We start from the raw sequence: 23,270 nt of genomic DNA on the forward strand, positions 1-23,270 counted from the left end.
CACCCTCAGCCATACCCCAAGCCCCGCCCACCTGGACCCACCACCCAACCTTGCAGGATTTGGTTTTTCTGAGTGTTTTCCTGAAATCTGCTATATTTTTATTGGACTACTCAGAAAACAGTCAGCCAATCAGTGGCTCTCCGACCTGTTGTTACTAGAGCTCCAAAGAGAAGTCCGAGAGGGGATGTAAAACTACATTGAGATGGTTTTGGTTCTTAAAACCACAAATGTATCTTCTTATGGATCAACATTTCAAATAAAACACAGTAGAATATGGACCTTTAATGATATTTTCTGACCCAGTTGTTCATGTTTTATTTTTTATTTAACCAGGTTTTTATGTCCAACAAATGTCCTCCTGTTCCAAAAAGAATATTCTTCTTACTTCTCAGTAATGTTCATATCAACAACCAAGTCATAATTACAAATAGATACAGTATATCTGACAAACAAATGAATGCCTTATATCAGCTAAGGTCTGTTGTTCATGGTCATTACACCCAGATTTAATAGTCAGTGTTCAGATGATGGAATCTAACATGTAACACTCAGTCATTTTATTTTTCTCTCGCAGCTGCAGTATTACCTGTTTGTTTTATTACTTTTCTTAGTTTTTGCCCAGCAGTTGTGAAGCCACTCGGTCACCAGCAGAGGTCGCCCTGCTTCAGCTCATGTTGCAGTTATGACGCAGTTTCAGATTCAGAAGAATAACAGGAGGCTCTGTGGAGTTCAGTATTTTATTACAGCATGAAAATATATTTCAAAATAAATCACATATATTGCTTTCTACTGGTTAGACGGACTGTGGTGGCTGTGTGGTGGTGAAGTCAGGTTCAGGATCCGCAGAACGGTGGTGAACATGCTGGAACCAGATCTGCACCCAGAGTCAGTCCAGGTGGTTTTAATGTTACTGCTGCTGCTGCTCTTCTCTGCACAGCTGACGAGTGTTAGCTGTAAATAAGCCCCATCGTCCTCCACAAAACATCACCATGGTGACAAGGCCAAGAGCTGAGACATCAGCTGCCGTAGAAACACCGGTTGCTGTAGCAACGGTCACAGAGCAGGACTGAAGCGCCAACATGGCTGTCAGACTGGAAAGTGTTACCTCCAAACCCATAGTGCTGTCAGTCAACGTTTATGGTGATTTTATGATAAAATGCAGCACAAAAAAAATAAATAAATAAAATAAAATTACTGAACAGGTGCAGGTTCAGAATTTAAAACATCATCATGTTTAAATTTATTACACATTTAAAAAAAACAAACAAAAAAAACAGATTAAAGCCTCAAAACTTAAGGAACTGACCCTTTAACTTCTTATCTGTTCATCTGAGCCTCATATAAGGAGCCCTGTCATTTGAAGTATCATTTACGGACTGAAAATGTCACAGCTCCATAAGTCACATCAGCCCTCAGCATCCTAGAATTCTTTGCAGGACCATCTATTAGTCAAACAGGTATTCAGGTGACGCTTTAGTCAGCCATATGTCATAACAATCCTTTTCACAGGTGAAGTTTAGATTTGTCATAGTAAGAAAGGTGTTGATAACATCTGGTGAGCCATTGTTGATAACATTGATGAATAAAATAACATTAAAACCAGCAGAAGTAATAATCAAAAAAAAGAACTTCAGCTGTGAGAGAAAAATAAAATAAGGAAAATGGTTATTATGCACACTGACACTCCACAAGTTATTAAAAGGGACAACATGGTTTCATGTTCCTATCCAAACTCTCCAAACTTTCAACTGAATTTAGAGAAAATAGACTTCTCCACTCAGTGCCGTACCATTTACTATTGTTGCTACTGTTCGAGTGAACGATCGCACACCAGGAAACACTGCTGCATGAAAACAATAGAGGTTGAACATAAACTTTGGTCTTGTCACCAGCCTGGACATGTTCATATATTTTCTATTAATCTGCTGCTATTGTTCAGTTGTTCATCTTCACACTAAATACTTGTAACTCTGAACTGATTATCAAAACTGTCCCAGTTTATCACTTTACCACTGTGTTTGAAGGCCACCTACTGGTACTGTACAACCTCAGTTTCTGATTTCACTAGTGGACAAGAACCTGCACACTCCACTAACTTTGCTCTATATGACGTTAGACTATTTAATTTCGGGCAAAGAAGCAATGAGCAGCGCCACAGACACACATCTAGACCCCTGAACTGGGAGGCAGCATGTGCGTCTGTGTTCCCATCATGCTCTGTTTCCCCAAAGCTGCATTAGGCGAGACTTTAAGCCCCAGCTGTCCTCTGTAAACTGAACTTCTGAACTTGGTGCAGCAGAGTCTCATCCACACTAACTGTTGATTCTCACTGTTCTTCCAAATATCAGTGTCAGGGCTGTGATGATGATGATGATGATGATAAGAAATGTAGACTTTTTAAATCCATTTTATCATGTATATATAAGCAGTATGTCTTTTCAGCAGCTCATTAATCAAAGGGACAAGACTTCACTTTCTGTTTTGTCACTAAATAAAAACAAAAATTTGAGAAATCTCCAGTGATGTTTCCTGGAAAGAACCGTGTAATTCATAATAACATGTAAAAACAAAAACACCTGTTTCCCTATCATTAGTACCAAATTTAATAGTTCAGGAAACTTATTTGGAAATTACAGCTCATTAATAAATATAATGTTTTATTTTATCGCTTTGAAAACTCCAATTTATTTTCTATATTCTCCTAAGAAGTAGTAGTAGTAATTTGGTGTAATTACAGGTAGAAAGAAGAGTGACAGTTATTCGTAAACCTTGAGACTATTCAGAGGACAGAGGACAATTCAGCAAAATAAATGAATGAGTAATAAATGTTCACTAGGGTTTAAATGGAGATTTTTCTTTCATGGAAATTCATTTGAAAAGTGATAAATCCCAACATCACAAATTCAACTAATTAAAATAACTTCATATCTGTTTTTTCCTTTAATTAGAACCACACTATATGTTTTTTCAAGGAAATTTAAAAGAAATTATTAGGAAAAAGTGGATCTGTAAAATGTTAAAAAAAAAAAAAGAAATTCCTTTTCAATTAATCACATTTTAAAACGGTTTTAATTCAGCATCATGGTCGGAAAGAGGAGTCAGTTACTGGTGTGTTAGATTTGAGTCTAAAAGTAAAGATGGTTAAAGTGTAAAACTAAATGACTGGAGTAAACTTTAAATTCCATTTCACAGAGCTAAACTCACAGCAATGAAACCCTTAAATCCGCACAGTTCACTGACATTGTTATGCGTCCGTACCAGCGACAGCCAGAGGCATATTGTTTTCGGGTTGTCCGTCCGTCCCATTCTCGTGGACACGATGTCTCAGTAACACCTTGTTGGAACTTCTTCAAATGTGGTACAAACATTCACTAGAACTCAAGGACAAACTGATTGGATTTTGGTGGTCAAGGCTCACAGTGACCACAGAACATGATTTTGGCCTTGTGAACGCTATATTTCGAGAACGCCTCAAGGAAATCCTTTCAAATTTGGCACAAACGTTCACCTGGACTCAAGAACGAACTGACTAGACTTTGGTGGTTAAAGGTCAAAGGTCATTGTGACCTTACAAAACAGCAATTTAGCCATAACTCAAGACTTCACACAGCAATTATGACAAAATTACACACAAATGGTTAATATTTTATATGACTCTGGATTAACAGGGTTGTAACCTGAAAATATGTGGCGGAGGCATTCAGCCGCGAGGACACACACACAGAAATACAAATATCTATACTGTCATGTCAGACCAGTTGTACAACCCTTCCTGTATCATCATGAGCTCATCACACACATAAACTCCCTCCCAGACATCTCTCACACACACAAACCTGAGCACAAGACTTTACAGTGCAGTTGTACAAAGTCCCTCACAGCTGACCACTGCGGGCAGCTGTGTGACAATGAGACCTCTGGTTATTGCACACAGCCCATAAAGAAACAACATTCAAAATTAAAAAGTGAGGACCAGATACACAAAACATAATCTCAAGTTCTCCACTGTTTTTATAACATTAATAAATAAAAAGAAATTCATTTCATTTTTACTTCGCAATATTTACCCTGAAGTCATAAAAGCAAAGTTCTCAGATTTGATTTAAAACTTTTAAACTGTCAGACAGCAATATAACCTCTCATCTCCTCGTGTAAAACAAAACTAAATATTAAGTTGTGAGGAGTCAGTTATGGAGGACCATGCTGGTTTTATTCTATATTTTTCATGTTGTCAACAAATCTCATGAAAAGAACCAACGCTGTGTCCAAAGTCACTCCCTGGTTCTGTCATTCACCACTCCCAACACGAGACACAGAGAGGTTTATTCTGTATCGAGCACTAAACTGTAGTAAACTTGTGGGAGTTTTAGCAGAAGGTACCGAACATGCCACAGAGATTTAGTTTGCTCTCAGAAATTGGCCACTTATATAATAGTGAACAGTACGGCTGAACAATTAAAAGAAATTGTATCGATAAAGGGTGTCGCAACAGACCATAAATTAAGTGTTGTGGTGCTACAGAGATGCCCCAGCCTACAAATCATATTTTCCAGATGTAAGGGAACGTTCTTGTTTGGTACAAGCCCCAACAGAAACCACATCATCATTTTATATTTTTTCATTGAAAATAAAACGTAAAAATGACAATTCCAACTGACATAGTCACTCATATTCCTACCAAAGACATAAATCCTTAAAAACATCTCACAAATATATAGTTGAAATATTTCAAAAGGTCTCAGTAATTTCCTAAAACAGCTGCACACTGTAGTTTTAAACCAACAAACAAACAAACAGAGGAAATAGTGCATTCGTTGGGGACTATTTTCAGTTCTTAATCCATATTTTAGCTCTAATATTGGGGACAGCAGGATGGTGCGTGTGGGACTGAATCAAAATAAACTACAGTGTGTTGTTCATGGTGATGAAGGAACATGTCACCCAGTGACAGTGTGACTCACTAATGTTTTTTAATAGTTTTTTGAAACAGTGGGTAACAGTAAGATAAATCAGGCTTTAGATACACACACACACAGCGCCTGTTAGTTAGGTCAATTAGTTATTAGTTATGCACATTGAGATTGTTGACAAGAAGAAAAACATAGAATATCACCAGAGTCTTCCTATTAAAAAATCATCAAATTCTGAAGAAGTTGTTTATGAAGAACAACTTAGCTAGCTAATAGTTTCTTACATCGCAATATTATTAATGCTTTTTGATTAAATTACTCTTTTGTGTCGTTCTAATTCAGTTACTAAACTTGAATTCAAACAAATTGTTAAAAGTCCAGTCTGTGGAAAAAGTACACTGACACTAACTTTAACACTCATAATTCTTTGGGCAAACCTGGACATGTTCTGTGCTAATCACGAGTTAGCATGCTAGGTTTATACTGTAATAACAAATCTTGTTTTTGCTAACAGTTGATTGTACACAAACATCTACGTGTGGACACCAACAGAGCAAGATGCTGAAAAGCCAAAGTCATTTTCTACTCAAGGGAAAATAATTAAAGTATATAAAAACTAATATGATAACTAATATTATAAAATAGACTTTTACATCATACAGTGATAATAATTCCAGATTGTCCACAAACCAAAGTTATACAATATCTTTGGCTAAACACTACTAACAAGTTAGTATCAAACTTTATATTCTATTTCTTTCATGGCCATTCAACACACACACACACACACACACACACACACACACACACACACACGCACACACACACACATGGTTTAGAAAAAGAAATCCTCAAATATATTCATTTGATGAGTCCAGCTTTGTGATCCTGTCTTCAGGATTTCACCTCTTCCAGACCCGACAGAATATGAAAATAAATTGACATTTTTTATAATTAACAAAATTGCATTGAACAGTTTCAATATGACACGTTATTACATCATAACATTTAACCCTGATTAACAATTCTCAGATTCTTCCAAAGGTGCCTGTAATCATATTGGCTCATAGCAGCCTTTGTGATAGCATAAACAGATATCATATTTGTCAGGAGTGTAATCTACGATGGCCCTGAGAGCTCAACGCACTACAACTTCAGAAAACACATGAAAACACAAACAAATTCAGAAAACAACACATGAGCTGCAAATACTCACAACACAACAGAAGTGTTTCCAGGAGACACTAAAAAGTGATGAACCTGGCTGAGACACACTTGTTGTTCAATGCTTTTAACTTCAAAAGTCACAAAGCATTGAACAGTGCACCCAGCCGGGCTGAACTCTTTTTTATTTTTGCCTTTATTCTAATAGTGACAGTGAGAGAGAGACGGGGGATGATATGCAGCAAAGGGCCACTTGAGCCCGTGCCGCTGCGGTTAGGACTACACCTCCATGGTAAGCACTGTACCAGGTGAGCCACGGGACGCCCCCTCATCTCTTTTTTGTGTTTGCTGGAAACACGTCCGTTATGTTGTGAGTATTTGCAGCACACATGTTGGGAAATTGATGATGATGTTTTCTGAATTTGTTTGTGTTTTGTCTATTTGCATGTGTTTTCTTAAATTGCAGTGCACTGAGCTCTCATGGGGCCACCATAGTAATCCCACTAAAGCCAAAGTTATACTTTCAGCATCCGTGAATACTCAAGCGTCCACTAGGGTCAACGTGACTTAAATTTCATTTTCGGCGTGCACATGGCTGGTGTAGACGTCTGCGTAACCTCCAATTTGTTATGTCTGTGTGGCCACCATGCTACAAGGATATAAACTGCTCAGGTGCTTCACTGGGTACCGTAGTGTGCATGCACGGAATACGTGGACAATAATCTACTGCAGTATGGATCACATCCTCCAAGCGGAGTGTAAATGAAAACAACTACACATCCATCCATCCGCATGTGAGCATAACTTAGGCTAAAGAGTAAATGGACCAGTGTACTCCTGCTGTTGTGATCCAGTACTCCTCCACTCCTCACAGACAGAACCAGATGAAAGACTACATTTAAAATCTGATCTGATATTCTGGGGTAAAAAAAAAAAAACTACCTGCATTTCATCACTGATAATCTGACAGGCTGGATAAAAGTCTCATTTAGTCTTTTGAAGATGAAAAAGTACTATTGTCTGGTAGCTTATTTCATAACTAAGCACTCAATGTTGAGATATGTAATGAATTGTTCATGTTATGTGTATTCTCTTGTGTTACCACTTCAGATGGTAATATTCTTACATATGTCAGGAGCTGAAACATATTAGAGGAATAGTTTGACATTTTGGAAAAACATGTTATTTTCTTCCGTGCTGACAGTTGGATAAGAATGTCAATGCCCCACTCACATCTGTCCGTTAAATATGAATCTGCACATCCTGGTTAGCTTAGCATAAAGCCTAGAGAGCGGGGAAATAGCTAGCCTGGCTCTCTCCAAAGGTAAATAAAATCTAGTTACCAGATTCAAACTCACTAATTAACATGTTTGTTTTATCTACACAGGAACCAAAGTGTAAAAACAAGAAGTTGTGGTTTTATGGTGGGGTTATGAGCTGAGGTTTACCCCTTCTTCCAGTCCCGCTAAGTTAAGCTAACTGTCTCTTGGGTGTGGCTTCATATTGAAAGCAGAAACACAAGAGTGCTATCAATCTTCATCTGACTCTCAGCAAAAAAGTGGATAAGCATAGTTCCCCAAAATGTCTAATTATTCTTTTAAAGATAATATGATTTCTGATTTATGGCATATTACACAACAGGCCAACCTTCGTTTGCTAAATAGATATACTGCATAAATCATCGTCAGACAGCTGAAATCACTGAATGCAGCAGAAGACAAGAAACTGAATAGAGGTCTATTAAAATAGAAACCCTGTTGCACACAGTGCTGCATGGAGACTTGTGAGACCTCTCCATAGAGTCTGATTTATTTACACTCCAAGTCTGTGTGAGTGCATGGAGATTAAAACAGTAAACTGCCCAGGAAAACCAGTGAAAATGGTTACTTAAAAAATAACAGTGTGGTGAAACAGACTTGGAGGATTTAGAGGCTGATTGATCATACAGGTGTAGAATTCCTCTAACAAGCTTAACCCGGGCAGAGCCTCCCAACGGTTTTGTAATTTCAGAGACTCGACCTTGACATTTTATGGCACAGAGACAGAAACAAAGGCAGTAAATCAGAAAAGGAGATGAAGACACTTTTCCACAAGGCAACACAGCCAATGGTGTGATATTTCATACCAGTCACAGGCGGTCTGGTGTGTGAAGAATCTGATCAGTCCATCCAGTGAGTCTGTTAATACTACAGAGTTTGGAGCCCATGCAGCTCTTTAGTGTCCTTTTACCTGCAAAAACTTATTTCTATAGCAAGCCTTTGATGAGAGATTCTTGTCAGATGCTAGCATTGCTTTAAATTAGATTGAATCAGTTTCTCCAAGATTGTCATACTTGATTTATTTTCATTTCAACCTTTTCTGGGGATAGACTGTTACCAATGTTCCTCCTGAGTCCCAGTTTTATTATCTTTGGCCACGTTTTTCAATTCTCCCATCGCTTTTATTTTGGACCCCTTTGAAGAGACACTTCCAAGGTCTGACGCATCAGCAATTAAGTTAGCACTTCCTATGATAACTCAACTCAGATCCAGATTCACTAAGATTGCAGTGGAAATCCAATTTAATCATAGTTTTGCAATTTAAGTTCCATGACAGCTCAAATTTTACTTCATAAGTACATGCAGCCGCTTATTATGTGAAATATGAATTTCATTATGTGATTTAGTCTGTGAGGATCCCCCCACCCAAACTTTATGACTGCATGGATTGTATGGAGTGAGGTGTGAAAGGGAAACTAGTATTGCTAAATCCACTGGGAGTCAACAGTCTGGTTCTTCAGTTGCATATATACTGTGCCGTTGAGTCCTTCAGGTCCTCACCAACCTGTCCACTTGAAACTGTGGACAAGTTTTTTGAACACAAGCTCTTTTTGTCTCTAGATTGTCTTATCTTAAACATGTAGTCTTGTCTTTGCTGGTTGTGCTGTTGTCTGACTATAACTATTTTTGTTCTTTAGCTTCCCTTGAAAATACATGGCTCTCTGTGAAACTGATTAAATGAAATCCTTAAGCTAGTTAATGGGCTATCTAGTAAGTTAGTTAGCAAACAGCTAACTCACTAGCAAGTAAGCTAATGAGCGTGGGAAAATTATTCCAACTTGGGAGTGCACACATAATTCCAGGTGGTTAGCTCTGGTGCTAAATTAGCTACTTTTGATGAGCTATGTGTTAGTTTGCTGTGTGTTTCTTACCAGGTAAAACCAGATGCAAACAAACAGCGTATAGCTATAAAATTAGCTGTTTTGCTGTTAGCTGTTGTTTGAGCTGTCTGAGCTACTTCTGTGTATTAATGTTGTCTTTATTTTGATGTAACCTCCAGCAGTGGTGCATTTAAAACCATTGTGCAAACAATTTGTTGACTTGCCTGTAGTTCTTTTCAACTGGTAGGTAACGTTGCTGTCTGAAATTCCTGATATCTCCCACAAGTCAGAAAGTGACGTGAATGGTTTTTCCCACTTGGCTGCTTACAGTTATGGTTCAAATGATATGAAATGAACGCAGCATTACCTGCTTTCACAAGCTAATGTAGCAAGAAACTTATCAGTGAGCTTGAAGGCTAATTAGCAAGCGGGTTTTAGCTACTCTGTGTGATACTCTTTTTATCACTTTGTATGTTTGTTTCATGACGTCTGTAAAGTTTGTTCATAGGGCTTGGATGACTGTAAGTAAATAAGATGATGTCAAAAGTCTATACAAGACTCTGAGATTAACTGCTTTAGGAATAAAACTACCGTGCCTGGCAAACTTGGGCACACCCTCTGTGTCGCCTATATGTTTTCCTTTTGTTGTAACAGCCACTGTTTTGCATGGTTAAACCCTATTCCATCTGTTTGTCCCCTGGGGTCTCTCCGAAAAATCCCTGATTTACGACTTTTCAGTATTCGATGAGCGTTGTACTGCTAAATGTTGCAAACTTGGTCTGTTCTTGATATTCATAGTGTGTGTTCAAAATAATGTAATTTATACAGTATAATTGATAGAGTCATTGGATCGGCACAATTTCAGCAGTTACTCTGCATAGTTACTAACTTTTCTGATTTGGTAATTTTAGTAGAGGTTTACACTTTTCACCACACAAACCTTTAATGAATCTGGGCCTGAGTGATAGATTTCAATCAGTCAGTGGTAACTGATGGTAAAATTGTGTTTGAGAGGTTTTCCAATCAGACAGTAGTAACCGATAACAGAGGGCTGGGACAGAGCTGACTGTCGCTCTCCACGCGTGTCCCATGAGTCAGCAGCTCCTCAACTGTTGTCCAATCATCGAGCAGCTTGCTGTTCCTCAGTCGGTTCTGCTTCATGTGGCTCAGCTCCAGCACCGTCTGAGACGACAGTGACCCCTGAAGTCCCCCAGCCTGCTCCTCCCCTCCTCCTCTCCTCTCTCTATGTTGCCGTGACAGCGCCAGGTGACGTCTTCTTTCCGTCCGGCTCCAGTATCGCCCTGCCAATCGGCCATCCTCTCCTTCTTCCTCACCTTCTCTCTCCCCCTCTCCTCGCATCTCCTCATCTGTCGTGACCTCACTGCGCTCCCTAGCCAATCGGTGAGCTCGGGCTCTGAGCAGCTGATTCCTGACTGACTTCTGATTGGACAGTCTGGAGCGGGGAGAGGGTGGAGAGCGAGGGCTCCGTTGTGGGGCGCCCAGCGTGCTGTAAAAAGGAACAGAAGACCCCTTAATATTGCCAGAGTGATTCCCGAGAGTCTGAAAACCACGAAAGTCTGATGCTCCACTGGAGCCGGATCCAGGACTCTTAGAGAGGGAGTCCTCCTCTCTGCTCCGATTGGCGCCTTGGCTGTTTCTTAATGTGTTCTGATGATTGGTCAGACTGGTTCTGTCTATGCTGAGGTGACTGGTGGGTTGACAGTTACTGGGATAACTGGCCCTGCTCCTCGGCCCCAGCGTGTTGCTGGCTGTATCTGGCTCGGTGGTCGGGAGTTTGTTTCTCAGAGTGTTTGGATCCGTCATGTTGGGGTGACTGGCCCTGCGGCGGCGCTGTCCTTCACTCAGATCTGTTATTGTCCGACTGCGCCCTGGAGCTTCTATCGTCCCGCCTCCTACCTGCTGCTGCTCCAACCATAGTGCCCTCCGCTGGCAGGGCTCAGTACGACAACCTGTGGATAGGAGGAAGTAGTGGTAGAGATTTACATCTGCAAATCTATGAATCTGCCTGTAGCCATTAGAGCTACCATGTTGCTAACCCTTTCCTCACACTGTCTCAACAAGGCACCTGTAGCTTCTTGGTGTTGAATGTTAAGACACCAGTTCTTCATACGACTAATGGGATTTATTGGAATGTTCCTGTACTAATTAGGTTTTATGTGTCACATAGGTTTGATGTTATGGGATCATGGCGGACATCTCACCTGAATTTTTCTCAAACCACTCCTTGACAGTTGTTGCACTAAAATAGTGAATGTGATCTTGATCAAAGTACCTATCATCATGCTCTCCAGGGACCTTCTCAGGGAATGCTTTGCTTCCTTGACCATTGAGAGGAATTATATACATATACTTGCCAAATACCAGTCGACAATGCTAGGATGAAATTCTGGACATACGAAACCTTAACCGTAGATGCTCACATGCATACGGTGCCGTTAAGTATAGGCCCTAACATGATCCCTAAAAGGTCCCTAAAATTCTAACCACTAATGTCCAGTTACATTTTCAGGACTTGTATCTGTTTTACATAAATAATCTGATGGATTGTAGTCCCTAATTTTCTTGTCTTCAGAATCTGTAGTCTGTGGCACCAGATGGCTAGTTTAAGGAAATATTTATAGAGCTTTATTTACCAATGGAGGGCGACGGCGGTGAGCGGTGGCGAGGTAAGGTGGGACTCCTCTCAGCTCTGTGGAAGTGAACTGTCGTGGTTGTGCTGTTACCCACAGTGCAGCGGGATGCCTGTGGTGCTCCTGCGTGATTCATTGGAGTCGTCTCGGGGATGGACTCCAAATCCCAGCGTCCTCTCTGCTCTCGAGGGGAGTGGCCTGAGCGGAGATGATGAGCCTGCCGGTGGTTGTGGCTTCCGTGAATCTTGTGCAACCGCCTGTGCTCCCCGGTGCTGACGCTGTGGAAGCCCGAATCGCTGGGTTCAGAGGAGATCAGGGATTCAGAGGAAGAGGAGGAGCCTTGGGAGGAAGGGGTGTGGCCTGGAAGCGATGACATAGCATCTGTCTCGGCCTCGGAGAATGTCACCCGGTGGTGTGGGCTGTCAGGGCCGCACCCCAGCCCGCTGTCAAGCTCACTGAGGGGAAGGTATCCAAGAGGACGATCAGGCCGCCAAGGAGGACGATAATCAGACTAAAGAGACATTAAGAGAGAATTTTGATTGAATTTAAGTACAGTAAATCAGGGTTGATAAACAGTGCTAACTTTACCGGGTTAAAATAATTAAAAAAAATACATATGTTAATAGCAAAATTGTTAGTTACTGAAAAATAAAACAATTTTTCTAGCTACCTGTCGAGGGAAATTCTTGGGCTCCATCTCTTCAGTGCTGTAGCACCCAATCAGACAGCTCTCTGAGTTAGGCTGGTAGGGCAACATGTCTGGACCCTGGAAACAAAAGATGAAATTACTTTTGGAGCATATCATAATAATCAGAAAACATAAGTTCACAATAGAATAGAAAGCTAAACAACACAATTCATCACCTGGTAGTCCAGTCTGTCCAGATGATCTAAGCTGTAGGAGACACTGGGCAGGTAGTTGTTACCCAGGTGCTGGTCGTTTGATCTAGGCAGGTAACCATTGGGAGGATAGACATCAGGCGACATCATTATGCGACCATTGGCAGGGTATAGGTCAGGTGACACGGTCATGTGACCATAGTAGGGCCTGTGTAGAGGAAGCAATCAGGTTATATCATGTTTTATGAGAAGGTGATGTCACAGAAAATTTGTAGTTGAGCTTGCACAGAGAATCTTAGCCTTCACATCACGTAGGTCTGTTGTTGAGATGTGCTTGAATGGAAATGATGTGATCTGTGATATGTACATTTTGCTATGAATATTTATAATCTTCATCTACATGCATAATAATACCTTGTTTTGCACTGACAGCAGTCTCAGCAGAACAACCTTCCACTCATGAATATTTATGAGAGCCCCAATGCAACATCATGCTGACCTTGCAAACTAAACTTGCCTGGAAACCCCAAAGTAAAAAAATATTGTCCCTCCATTTGAGTTATAGACAGAACCTTTCGCACCAAACTTTAACTGCATCACAAAATTCTTACCCTTGTCCCAAACTTCTACCCTGTTTTTAGACTTTTATCCTGTTCCCAAATGCTTTACAAAACCTTTACTTTCAAATCAGCATCCCATTTCCAAAATGTATACCCTGTCCCAACTTTTATCCCCATTTCTAACCATTAACCCCAAATACAATTCTTTATGAGACTGTCCCAGGTCTACTGTCCACTCTGCAATCCTTATCCAATCGAATCTTAACCTTTTACAATTATTATTAGTAGCAGTATTGCCCCCCATCATGCAGAACCCCAATAGTACCTACCCTGCACTGTAGCTGTCTCCCTGGCCTTCTTCACCCTCCATCAGTCCCATGGCTCTCAGGGCTTCCCAGTGTCTTTCTGTTGGAGCACTGCACTCAATTGCGCAGCGGGACCTCCGCCTCCTATGACCACGCCCCCTTCTCCCTTCTGCCTGCATAGTGATTGGCTGGCCATACTCATCCACAAAGTGCAGCTCCTCTCTGTGTCGGTGACGAGAAGGTTCCTGAGTCTTGGCCTAATGAGACATAGAGTTTGGACTGTAGTCGCGTAGCACAAGGAATAAAAGCTAAGTTAAAGGAATGCCTGACCTCATGCAGCACTGGTATAGGTGTATCTACTCAAAGCTTTATTTCTTTTTAAAGTTGGAAGCAGGTTGATTTAAAGATGTGAGAGACTCTATATTATACTATTTATACTGTGTAACATTCAAGTATTGTGGTATTGTGATATTGATGAAGAATAGAGGCAGCATAAATGCATTGTGCCAAAGTGGGAGTTCGGCCTCCAATACAAGGTCAGTCAGTTCTTTTGATCTAACTTTTTGGCATGCCTGACTACAATTGTGTTGCATAACATGGCATATGATTCACACTGTCTGTCTATATAAAAACATAAAAGACTGAGCCATTTAGTGGAGACCAGGAGAGAAGAGTCTGTAGGTTTGTGTTCCAGCTAAACAGCAGCTGATTTCAGTGATTATGTCCTCTCATTCTGGCTGAAGGTGTGTTAACTAGTGGAAACAGCTGCTGTAGCGTTCTGGGCCGACCCTTGACCCCCTCTGACATGTAGTGTGAGACTCCTGATTTCACTCATTATCAACACATATAGCTCAGACAGATGGTTCTAACCAAATGAGATTCTAAAAATGTGCTGTACTCTGGTATTCCTGAGACGCTGTAAAGCTCTTCACAAACCCGAAAAAAACTCTGGATGGATGAAAAAAATTGAGACAGTTTTTGAGACAGTCTTGAGGCTGGTTCCTAAATGAAAGGCCAAGCTGTTACCTAAACTAAAAGGATTCATCCTCTGAACAGTGGCTGTTTTAGGACATTTCAGAGTTAGATTGTCAGATTAAATTTTTAGACTCAACATTCGTTAATCTAAAAGCTGGACGTCTTGGTGTCCTGTGGAGTTTTCTTGTAAACAAACAAAGGTTTCTGTTTACATTCAGTATAATTCACAAAAGCACTGTTAAAGGTCCATATTTTACTCTTTTGTTTGAAGTGTTGATCCATAAGATGTATTTGTGGTTTTAAGCTGAACCAAAAACCATCTAAATGTAATTCTACATCTCCTCTCTCAGGCTTCTCTGGAGCTCTAGTAACAACAGGTTGGTAAGCCAATCAGAAGAGAGGAGGATCTGAGCCTCTTCGTCTGATTGGCTGACTGTTTTTGAGTGATCTCATAAAACTATGGCAGATTTCAAGTAAACACTCATAGAAGCCAAATCCTGCAAGGTTGGATGGTGGGTCCAGGTGGTTGCTGGTTGTGACATCACAAAGTTACAGAGGTCGTGACAGCTTGTTTTAAGGCTCAGTTTCTGAATATAGGCTGTGTGCATTTCTCTGTGGGCTGAGCACTTTGATGCTTTCACAGTATTCATTTAGAACCTAGACCTCCTTTATAATCCAAGATGACATGAAAATCTATCTTTATACTATATCAGACCCTTAAATACCTATTTCCTGTTGTGATTTGGCACTATATGAATAAAAATTGACTAGACTGCCATCATGTTAAAATTTCTCATCGTGCATTATCTCTCAAAAAAACAAAAAACCTTAAATGTAAAATGTAAGTGTGTCACCATTCTGTCAGCTCGGGACATAAAAGGACAGCTCCAGCCCTAAAGGACATTCTGTCATTATGTCCGCTGAGTCCAAGTGATGACAAACTGTAAAAGTGGTGGAATGTGTGACAACGTCACATGTGAAAGTGAAGATGCAGAAAAGTTAAAGAGACTCAGATCTTAACAGCAGCACGATGTAGGTCAGGATTCAGCAGCCCTCTGTAACCTCTGGGCTAGCACTGGAGTCTTTACACTCTTAGTGCAAGGCTTGAGGCACACACACACATACACACACACACACACACACACACACACACACACACACACACACACACACACACACACACACACACACAGAAATACTCATGCATACAGAAAGATGTGCACACATACATAAACATACAAGTACATATATGTGGAAACCTGCTTCACACAGTCATACGTGCAGAAACATGCACACAAATACACACACACCAGCACACGCAGCAGTCAGAGTGAGAGTGATGTGCTGTACCCTGGAGAAGTGTGTTGCGCTCCACTGCACTTTGACAGTAACACAGGCTGATCTCTCTCTCTTTCCCTCTTCATCTATCTGTCTCTCTCTCTCTCTCGCAGTATTTTTCATGAAGCTTTGACTCAGTTTTTCAGCGAGTCTCAAAGTGCCAAACGCTGCAAAACGCGACACTCCTCGTTCTCAGCACAAAATCACGGCTAGCATGCAAAATGAAATAAAAGTGTCAAATGCAGCAAGCTTTATAAAACTGGAGTCCTGGAGTTGATACTGTGAATTTCAGTCACTGCATTTAAAACTCAAATAAATTCAAATTATATTGTCGAATAAAAATAATTCCCATCACATTGAACGAGACTTTCAGCCTAGATTAAGTATTAAATATTTGAAAATAATATACAGAAAACACTCAAACAACAATATTATACAACCAAACCTTAAAGGTCCCATATTGTATAAAGGTAGATGTCGATGTTTTCTTTGATTGTAAAGCAGGTCTACGTTCTATATTAATATATTAATACTGGGAAAGTATCAAATCGCTCAGTCCACAGAGAAATGCACACAGCCTGTATTCAGAATCTGAGCCTTATAACAAGCCGTGAAAAAGCCTACCTTAACCCCATGTTTATTACTGTAACCATGACAGCGAACGTCTTTTGACCTTAATTAAGTAGTTATTTGTACCCAAACCATGACCTTTCCCTAAACATAACCCAACCTTCACCATAGCACTGTCACAACATAAACATGAACAGTTTACATTCTGTTCGCGTAGTGCTGCTAATTTTAGAAACACTATGGGTCGTATCAGAGGGTAGGGACAAATGTCTTTGCTTTTGCTACATAGCCAATGTCGACATCAACAGCTGTGTACTTACCAGTCAAGAACAAACGTGAGCTCACTAAGAGCTGTCTCCAGAGGTGGAAAGCAACCCTTTTGTTTTACTTCTATTTCTATCACTTCTTTTCTTCTACTAAAATTAGCATGTTAACGAGCTAGCCCTGGCCCAGTCGGCCTGTCTCATCAGTTTCCGATACCGAGTCACTGTAGTGTCCAGTCTGCCCTGAAGAAGTAGCTGCTCAGAGGATGTATTACAACCTCTTATCCCGTAAACGCAAAATTGGCTATTGGCAAGACTGGTAAGTCAACCGCTGTTAATGCTAACATTAGCTATGCAACATATATAAGCAACAGCAAAACAAATAGCTCCTTTAACCTAAAATGTATGGACTCTAGCCTGCACTATGAACATACCAACATGTCAACAAATTATAATGAAATGTGTTGATATGTACAGTTCTGTAATTACTTAAAATTAACTAAAACCCTAGCAAGTACATAATTTCTTTGTCGACACTATACTACAAAGTCTTCTCTTCACCTCAGAGTTTTCCAATGGTTGGAAAATATCTGGACATAAATGCTCATCAAACACAAACATGACCCTGACTGCAACATATAATTATTATTATTAGCCATTAGCCGTTTTCTTCCTAGTATTGTGGCTGACAGATTCACAGATATTCGTGATGAGGAGAATAGCTTGTGTGAGCTGGGTGAAGTGGAATGTGAGTCATGTTTTCTTTTGTGTGGTTCATACCAAGAGTGTCAATTTCTCCTGAAATGATTTGACAAAACCCTGAAATATCCTGGTTCACAGATGATTAAAGATTTAAATATTTGCTTTATTTTGATGCATCTTAGTTTGCTATTGTCCTGAAAGTCTGAAAAAGAAGGAACATCTGATTATTTAATTTGTCTTATTCTGATTTGTTTTGATTGTAATCACTACAGTCTGCTCTTTGTTAGTGATTGATGAGTTCTGACATGAAGGTCTTTGCCTTTCTTTAGGTTTGGAGTGTTGTATGTGCTGCATTCTGGATCTGGTTTATAATAATTTGTGGTGTCTTCAAAACTCATACAGGCTGAACATATTTGCATGCATGACACAATATAAAGAAACTTCATTCATTCATCCCCTATAGTCTGCACAAAACCCCAAAATAATTCAAAGAAAAATATATTGCCTCTGTGTTCGTCAATAGGTTTTCCAGCAGTTCTATGAGCATATATATAAAATATATATATATATATAAGTGCACTGTGCAGCCACAGGCAATATAGAGCTGCTAGCAGTGCATGCACCACCATCCATTTATGTCAAGCTGTCAATCTCTATACATTCAAATAACACTGCTGCCTTACATTCAGCCATTCTCATATTAGAAACAAATCAACCAAGTGTGGTCTTTCACTCTCTCCTTCCCGGCAACACTGTCGGTACAGACAGATCAAATATTTACATTCAGCTTCAGCAGCCATGGCAGAAGATCCCTGTTGATCCACTCTGAGACACAACTTCAGCTGCCACCTGGTTTTCTCTCAGTCTCACTGAGATTCACTTTAAACACTGGCGTGGAAATGATCATTTAATTATGTGACTGTGTAGTAACGCACCTCATAATTCATTGATAGAAACAATCAATTTATTTAATCTAATTTCTGTGTTAAGTGCAGAGCTGGAGTCAGGACATTGTTAGCCTAGCTTAGCATAAAGACTGGAAGCAGAGGGAAACAGCTAGCCTGGCTCTGTCCAGTGTTCAAAAGTACAAAGCAATAAGAACATTTCCAAAACAGTTGAACTATTCCTTTAAAGACAACTAATTAATTATCTTTTTAAGCTTCTGATTACATTGACGTTAGATTATGTGGTGTCATTATCAGTACAACACCTTCAAAAGTTCACTTGAGACTGAAAATTAATCACTTGCAGCCTTTTTCTCTTCTCTTTAGTCAGATCATAGTACGCTATGATTCATATTTTGCTTAATGCGGTTTTCCCACATAAAACGTTTTTAAAGAGAGACTCAGCCACGTTTGAGCTGCAGTTGTGCACATAAACTCGCAGATGTATCGGAACAGTTAGAGTAGTTAGCATCTTTTATTTGTTTATGTCGTTTGTTAGCTTGTAACTGGCAGTGGCTGACACAGTGGCAGGTTGTGCTAATGCAAACTCTTCCTCTGTATTGACAACGTTTCAGCTTTATTTAGCCCCGCCCCCAGTCCCCACAATTTGACAGGATTGGTTCCTTAGGTTTGTGATGTATGAATCTCTGGCTTTGGGCTTTTGTCATTGGTTCACTGCCGTTCAAAGTGGAAATACTCAGTCTTGGCCTTGAAACTTTTTTCACTCATGATATGTTTTGTATTATATAAAAACATCATATGGATGTCAACAAGGTTAAACTCTTGATTTTCATTGGAGGAGATCCTGAAGTAGCTAATACAATCAGGTGGCAACTGAAGAATATTTTACAAATTAAAAAGTTATAAAATGTGTAACACTGAGCTCACGGACAGACTGTAATCTGGTTCTGTTTCTCTCGGCTTTTGGCTCTGTTGTGTGTTATGTTACAAGCAGACTGATAAGTGCAGTGACTGTTCGTGAACACTCTGTATCTCATGTCTTTGTGCTGTGTGTTTATGTCACGCCTGTCCTCAGCCATCTCACACGTCGGGTCACCTCAGCAGCCCCTCAGATCGAGTTATGATCTTCCTCCTCTCGCTCTGTCTGTTCGCACTGTGCTGGTCTGTTAGAGGTCCGCTGCTCTCCTGAACTGTGTGCAGCGCTGCATGAAGTCATCTGATGAGGTGATTGTTTACGCGCACGGCATCAATGTATCGAGGATGAAACCTTCGCTGACACGCGTAGCTGGATAATCGCGTGTTCCAGCGTTGTGAGATGAACATGTGCCAGAAAACATTCGTCCTGCCGTCGTCGCTGCAGATTGTTCAGCTCTGCATGTCTAAAGAGCGCGTCCAACCGCAGCCAGTCGAGCCTTTTGATCACCGAGGCGTTCAGCCAGAAGACGTGGCGCGAAATGAAAACACGGCTAAGCTAGGAGCTCATTGCTGATCATCGCGAAGGGAGGAAACCCCAGATACCCACAAACAACAATTACCGAGATGTGGCTTCATGCTACAACAAGCAGAGAGGAATCAGGAGGAGTACTCAGTAACCAAGACAAACAGGCAACAAACAAACACTTTCCAAGAAAAACTCCCAGTGACAGACTCATTAAGCTGGAGCACTCTTCATCATGTGTCTGTGTGCTGCACAGGCCTTATTCAAACTTAATAATAGGGCATAAAAACATGTTTATGCTCTGTTTGTTTTTAGCAGTGCTCTGCTCTCTTTCACCGGTGGAATCATGTTTGTCAGGTTTTAGTTGTTTTTGTTTTTTTTAACTGAAGTAAATTAATATCAGTTTAAGCTCAGACAGTTTATTAGAACCAGTACAAGTGAGAATCATATGGCTTATTTTCATTTTTCTAAATGAAAACAATACACTTAAAAAGAAAGTGGGTTGTTTAAGACAAAGCTATATATAGCTTTGTCTTAAACAACCTACTTTCTTATATATATATATTTCCTTAAGATATCCTGCTGCAATAAACTCTATTGTCAAAGACATTAACAAAGAATATATATTTCATGTGTTTGGAAAATTGCGAAATATTTTGTGCCACATTTGGATGAATGGAGTTTAGAGCAGACTGACAGTATCTCCAGACAAGAACATTAATATTGGAGGACTTCAAAACCCCAGGTTATCAGGGAAAGATCTTTATTACTGTTTTAAATAAAAATGAGGGACTGTCATTGGACACGAACTGTCTCCTACCTGACAGTCAGATTAGTTTCACACTCAAATTCTGTTTATGTAATAAGACTTAAAGTCAAGTGTTGACTGTTTATCATGTTCAAATCTTAGCTTTGCGTTTTATCATGCTAACATTGGCTAATTATTATATATCATTATTATTACTATTATACAAGATTTAGTTCCGACCAAGTAATTTGATTGGAAGAGAGGCATTTCAAGAGTGCTGATAGGGGGACTTTTAACTACATGTATCAATCCGCTTTACAGGTGTTGTATTAACCGTTAATTAGCATTACATTAAAGGTCATTATCTATGTTAGATTGTAACAAACTAGTTCCAGGGCTGGTTCACTGAGACACTTAATGGAACAGACCCGTCATTAATGTTAGTGGTTCCACATGTGCAGTCAAGCTTTTTCTGTCCAATAGTTGTTAAGATGGTTCAGTCTGATCCAGACTGACCCACCGACACTGCAGTGCAGCTGACAACATGATTTCTGAGACATAAAACAAATTGGCCAAAACACAACACAGATTTATTATGGGACATTGAGATCACAAAACACAAGTGAATAAAGACATTAAATTATTCAGCACAGTCTACCATCTAGCATTGTAAAAAGATCATTTAATTTAACTTAGCTTATCTGAGGAGTATTTTTTAAAAGGCATACGTGCAGAGGTAGAGGGATCTTCTTTATGTAATAGGACATACATTGTTTGCTTCGGTCATGACCTAGCCAGCCCTCAAGATGTTCCTTTTCTCTTGTAATGTATTCATTCTAATTAATTAACTCAGCCATTTTTCTGGAGTAAGACTCATGGGTGTCTGCACAAGTTTATGTCAGTTCAAATACTTGTAGTAGACTATTTGTACATGGGACCAGAGTCTCATAGGAGAACTACAGATGGTGACAAATTCCATATAAATTAACACTTTAAGTGTAAAGTCTGTCAAAAACAAAACCAAAGATTAAGAGAAAAATACACGAGGAACCAGCAGATCTTCACACTTCACACAGTCAAATGTCACAGCTGGAATATAAACAGTCACAAAAATGACAGGCTAGTCCTTTAACTCCACAAATGAATGTGATGTAGAGAATCTCATACTGTTCTCTTTCTGTGTCTATCACTTCTTTACTGTCTCCTCATTCTCTCTCTCTCTCTCTGTCTCTCTCTCTCTCTCTCTCTCTCTCTCTCTATACACACACACACACACACACACACACACACACAGATAATAGCCTTTAGCCTTCAGTCATCTGAGCTTCTCCCATAGCCATTGTCTGGGTTCACTGGTACTATCTGGCTTAGGGATTTAAAGTGTGTGTGTGTGTGTGTGTGTGTGTGTGTGTGTGTGTGTGTGTGTGTGTGTGTGTGTGTGTGTCTGTCTGTGTGTCTGTCTGTGTGTATGTGTTTCTGTCTGTCTGTGTGTATGTATGTGTGTCTGTGTGTGTGTGAGATGAGATGCATGAGCAGGGAGCAGGTCATCTCAGCAACCATCACATCTCGTTATCTGCCTACTCTTCTCCCCCTTTCTCTCTCTCTCTCCCTTTCTCTCTCTCCCTCTCTCTCTCTCACTCTCTCTCAGCCCAAAACACACCTGCAGAAGGTCACTCACCTTGATTCGAGTGAGACGACAACCCATTCTGACTTTTCCTCGGACGTGTTAGGAGTTAGGAGGAGGGAGAGGGGAGAAGAATGGCTGAATAAAGGGTTAAAAAAAAGAGGGACAAATTGTGAGACAGAGGAACAGAAAGAAAGAAAAAGAAGAGAGACAGGAAGATGGAGAGATTAGATGAAACTGCAGAGGAGAGAGAGGAAAAGGGAGAGCAAGGGGTTGAAAAGAATTAGGAAAAGAGAGCAAGAGAATAGAAAGATAGAGAGACGAGAGAGAGAGAGTTTGTTGAGCCTCGTCCGCCCACCAGCTCACATCTCTAAACTCTGATAACCCACAATCCCCGGCTAATCAGCTGTCCTTCTTCACTGCTGTGGAAACTACAGCTCCCATGATGCCGCGGCGTAAACAGCAGCAGCAGCAGTAGCAGCAGTCGGTGGGCAGCAGGTCCATCGCATTAAACCTCTCTCTCTCCTCAGGAAGCAGAAAGCAACACGATCGAACAGCAGCAGCGGCAACAGCTCTGAGAGGGGCGAGCGAGGCAGGGATGCCACTCAGGGACTGGAAGAGAGAGAGAGAGGCAAAGGTGTGAAGAACAGAGCTGTTCTCTTCTGACAGTTTCTTCTTCTTCTTCTTCTTCTTTCTTTATCCTGCTGTCACTCTCTCTCTCTCTTTCTCTGCATCTCTGCTCCTGCTGGCCAATCACAGAGCCTAGGTGCAAGGAGGAGGGGAGGCAGATGCTCCGATTGGCTGAGAACAGTGTCAGTTTGAGCATCCATTCAGGGTTCTTCACCTCTCTCTCTCTCTCTCTCTTTTGATGTATCCTTCTTTTTCCTCCGGTCTCTCTCTTTCCTTCACACTCTGCCCTTTTCTCTCTTCACCATCTGTCTCAAAATGCTTTCCTCCTCCTGCTGTGCTTTACTCTGTGTTTCTTCCCCCAGCTTTGACTGATGCTGATATTATTCTGTGTGTGAGTGTGTGTGTGTGTGTGTGTGTGTGTGTGTGTGTGTGTTTTCATCAGTAACACTGTGCACTGTAAGTAGGTGTTCACACACGCTACATGTTTGCCTAATAATATTACCGCTTC

General features: G+C 40.5%; 1 protein-coding gene across 1 annotated transcript; it reads right to left on the reverse strand.

Annotated features, from left to right (window-relative positions):
- Positions 1–723: 723 nt before the first annotated feature.
- On the reverse strand, positions 724–22,755 carry LOC130175327 (uncharacterized). The gene is made up of 6 exons (XM_056385762.1): positions 22,187–22,755; positions 13,594–13,826; positions 12,729–12,912; positions 12,535–12,630; positions 11,868–12,375; positions 724–11,183 (listed from the first exon to the last, which is right to left on the reverse strand). Exons 1-6 carry the CDS (start codon positions 22,211–22,213, stop codon positions 10,237–10,239), a joined length of 1,995 nt encoding a protein of 664 aa, XP_056241737.1. The 5' UTR covers positions 22,214–22,755; the 3' UTR covers positions 724–10,236.
- Positions 22,756–23,270: the final 515 nt, after the last annotated feature.

This window comes from Seriola aureovittata, chromosome 9 (assembly GCF_021018895.1).
Source record: "Seriola aureovittata isolate HTS-2021-v1 ecotype China chromosome 9, ASM2101889v1, whole genome shotgun sequence".
Lineage (NCBI taxonomy): Eukaryota > Metazoa > Chordata > Actinopteri > Carangiformes > Carangidae > Seriola > Seriola aureovittata.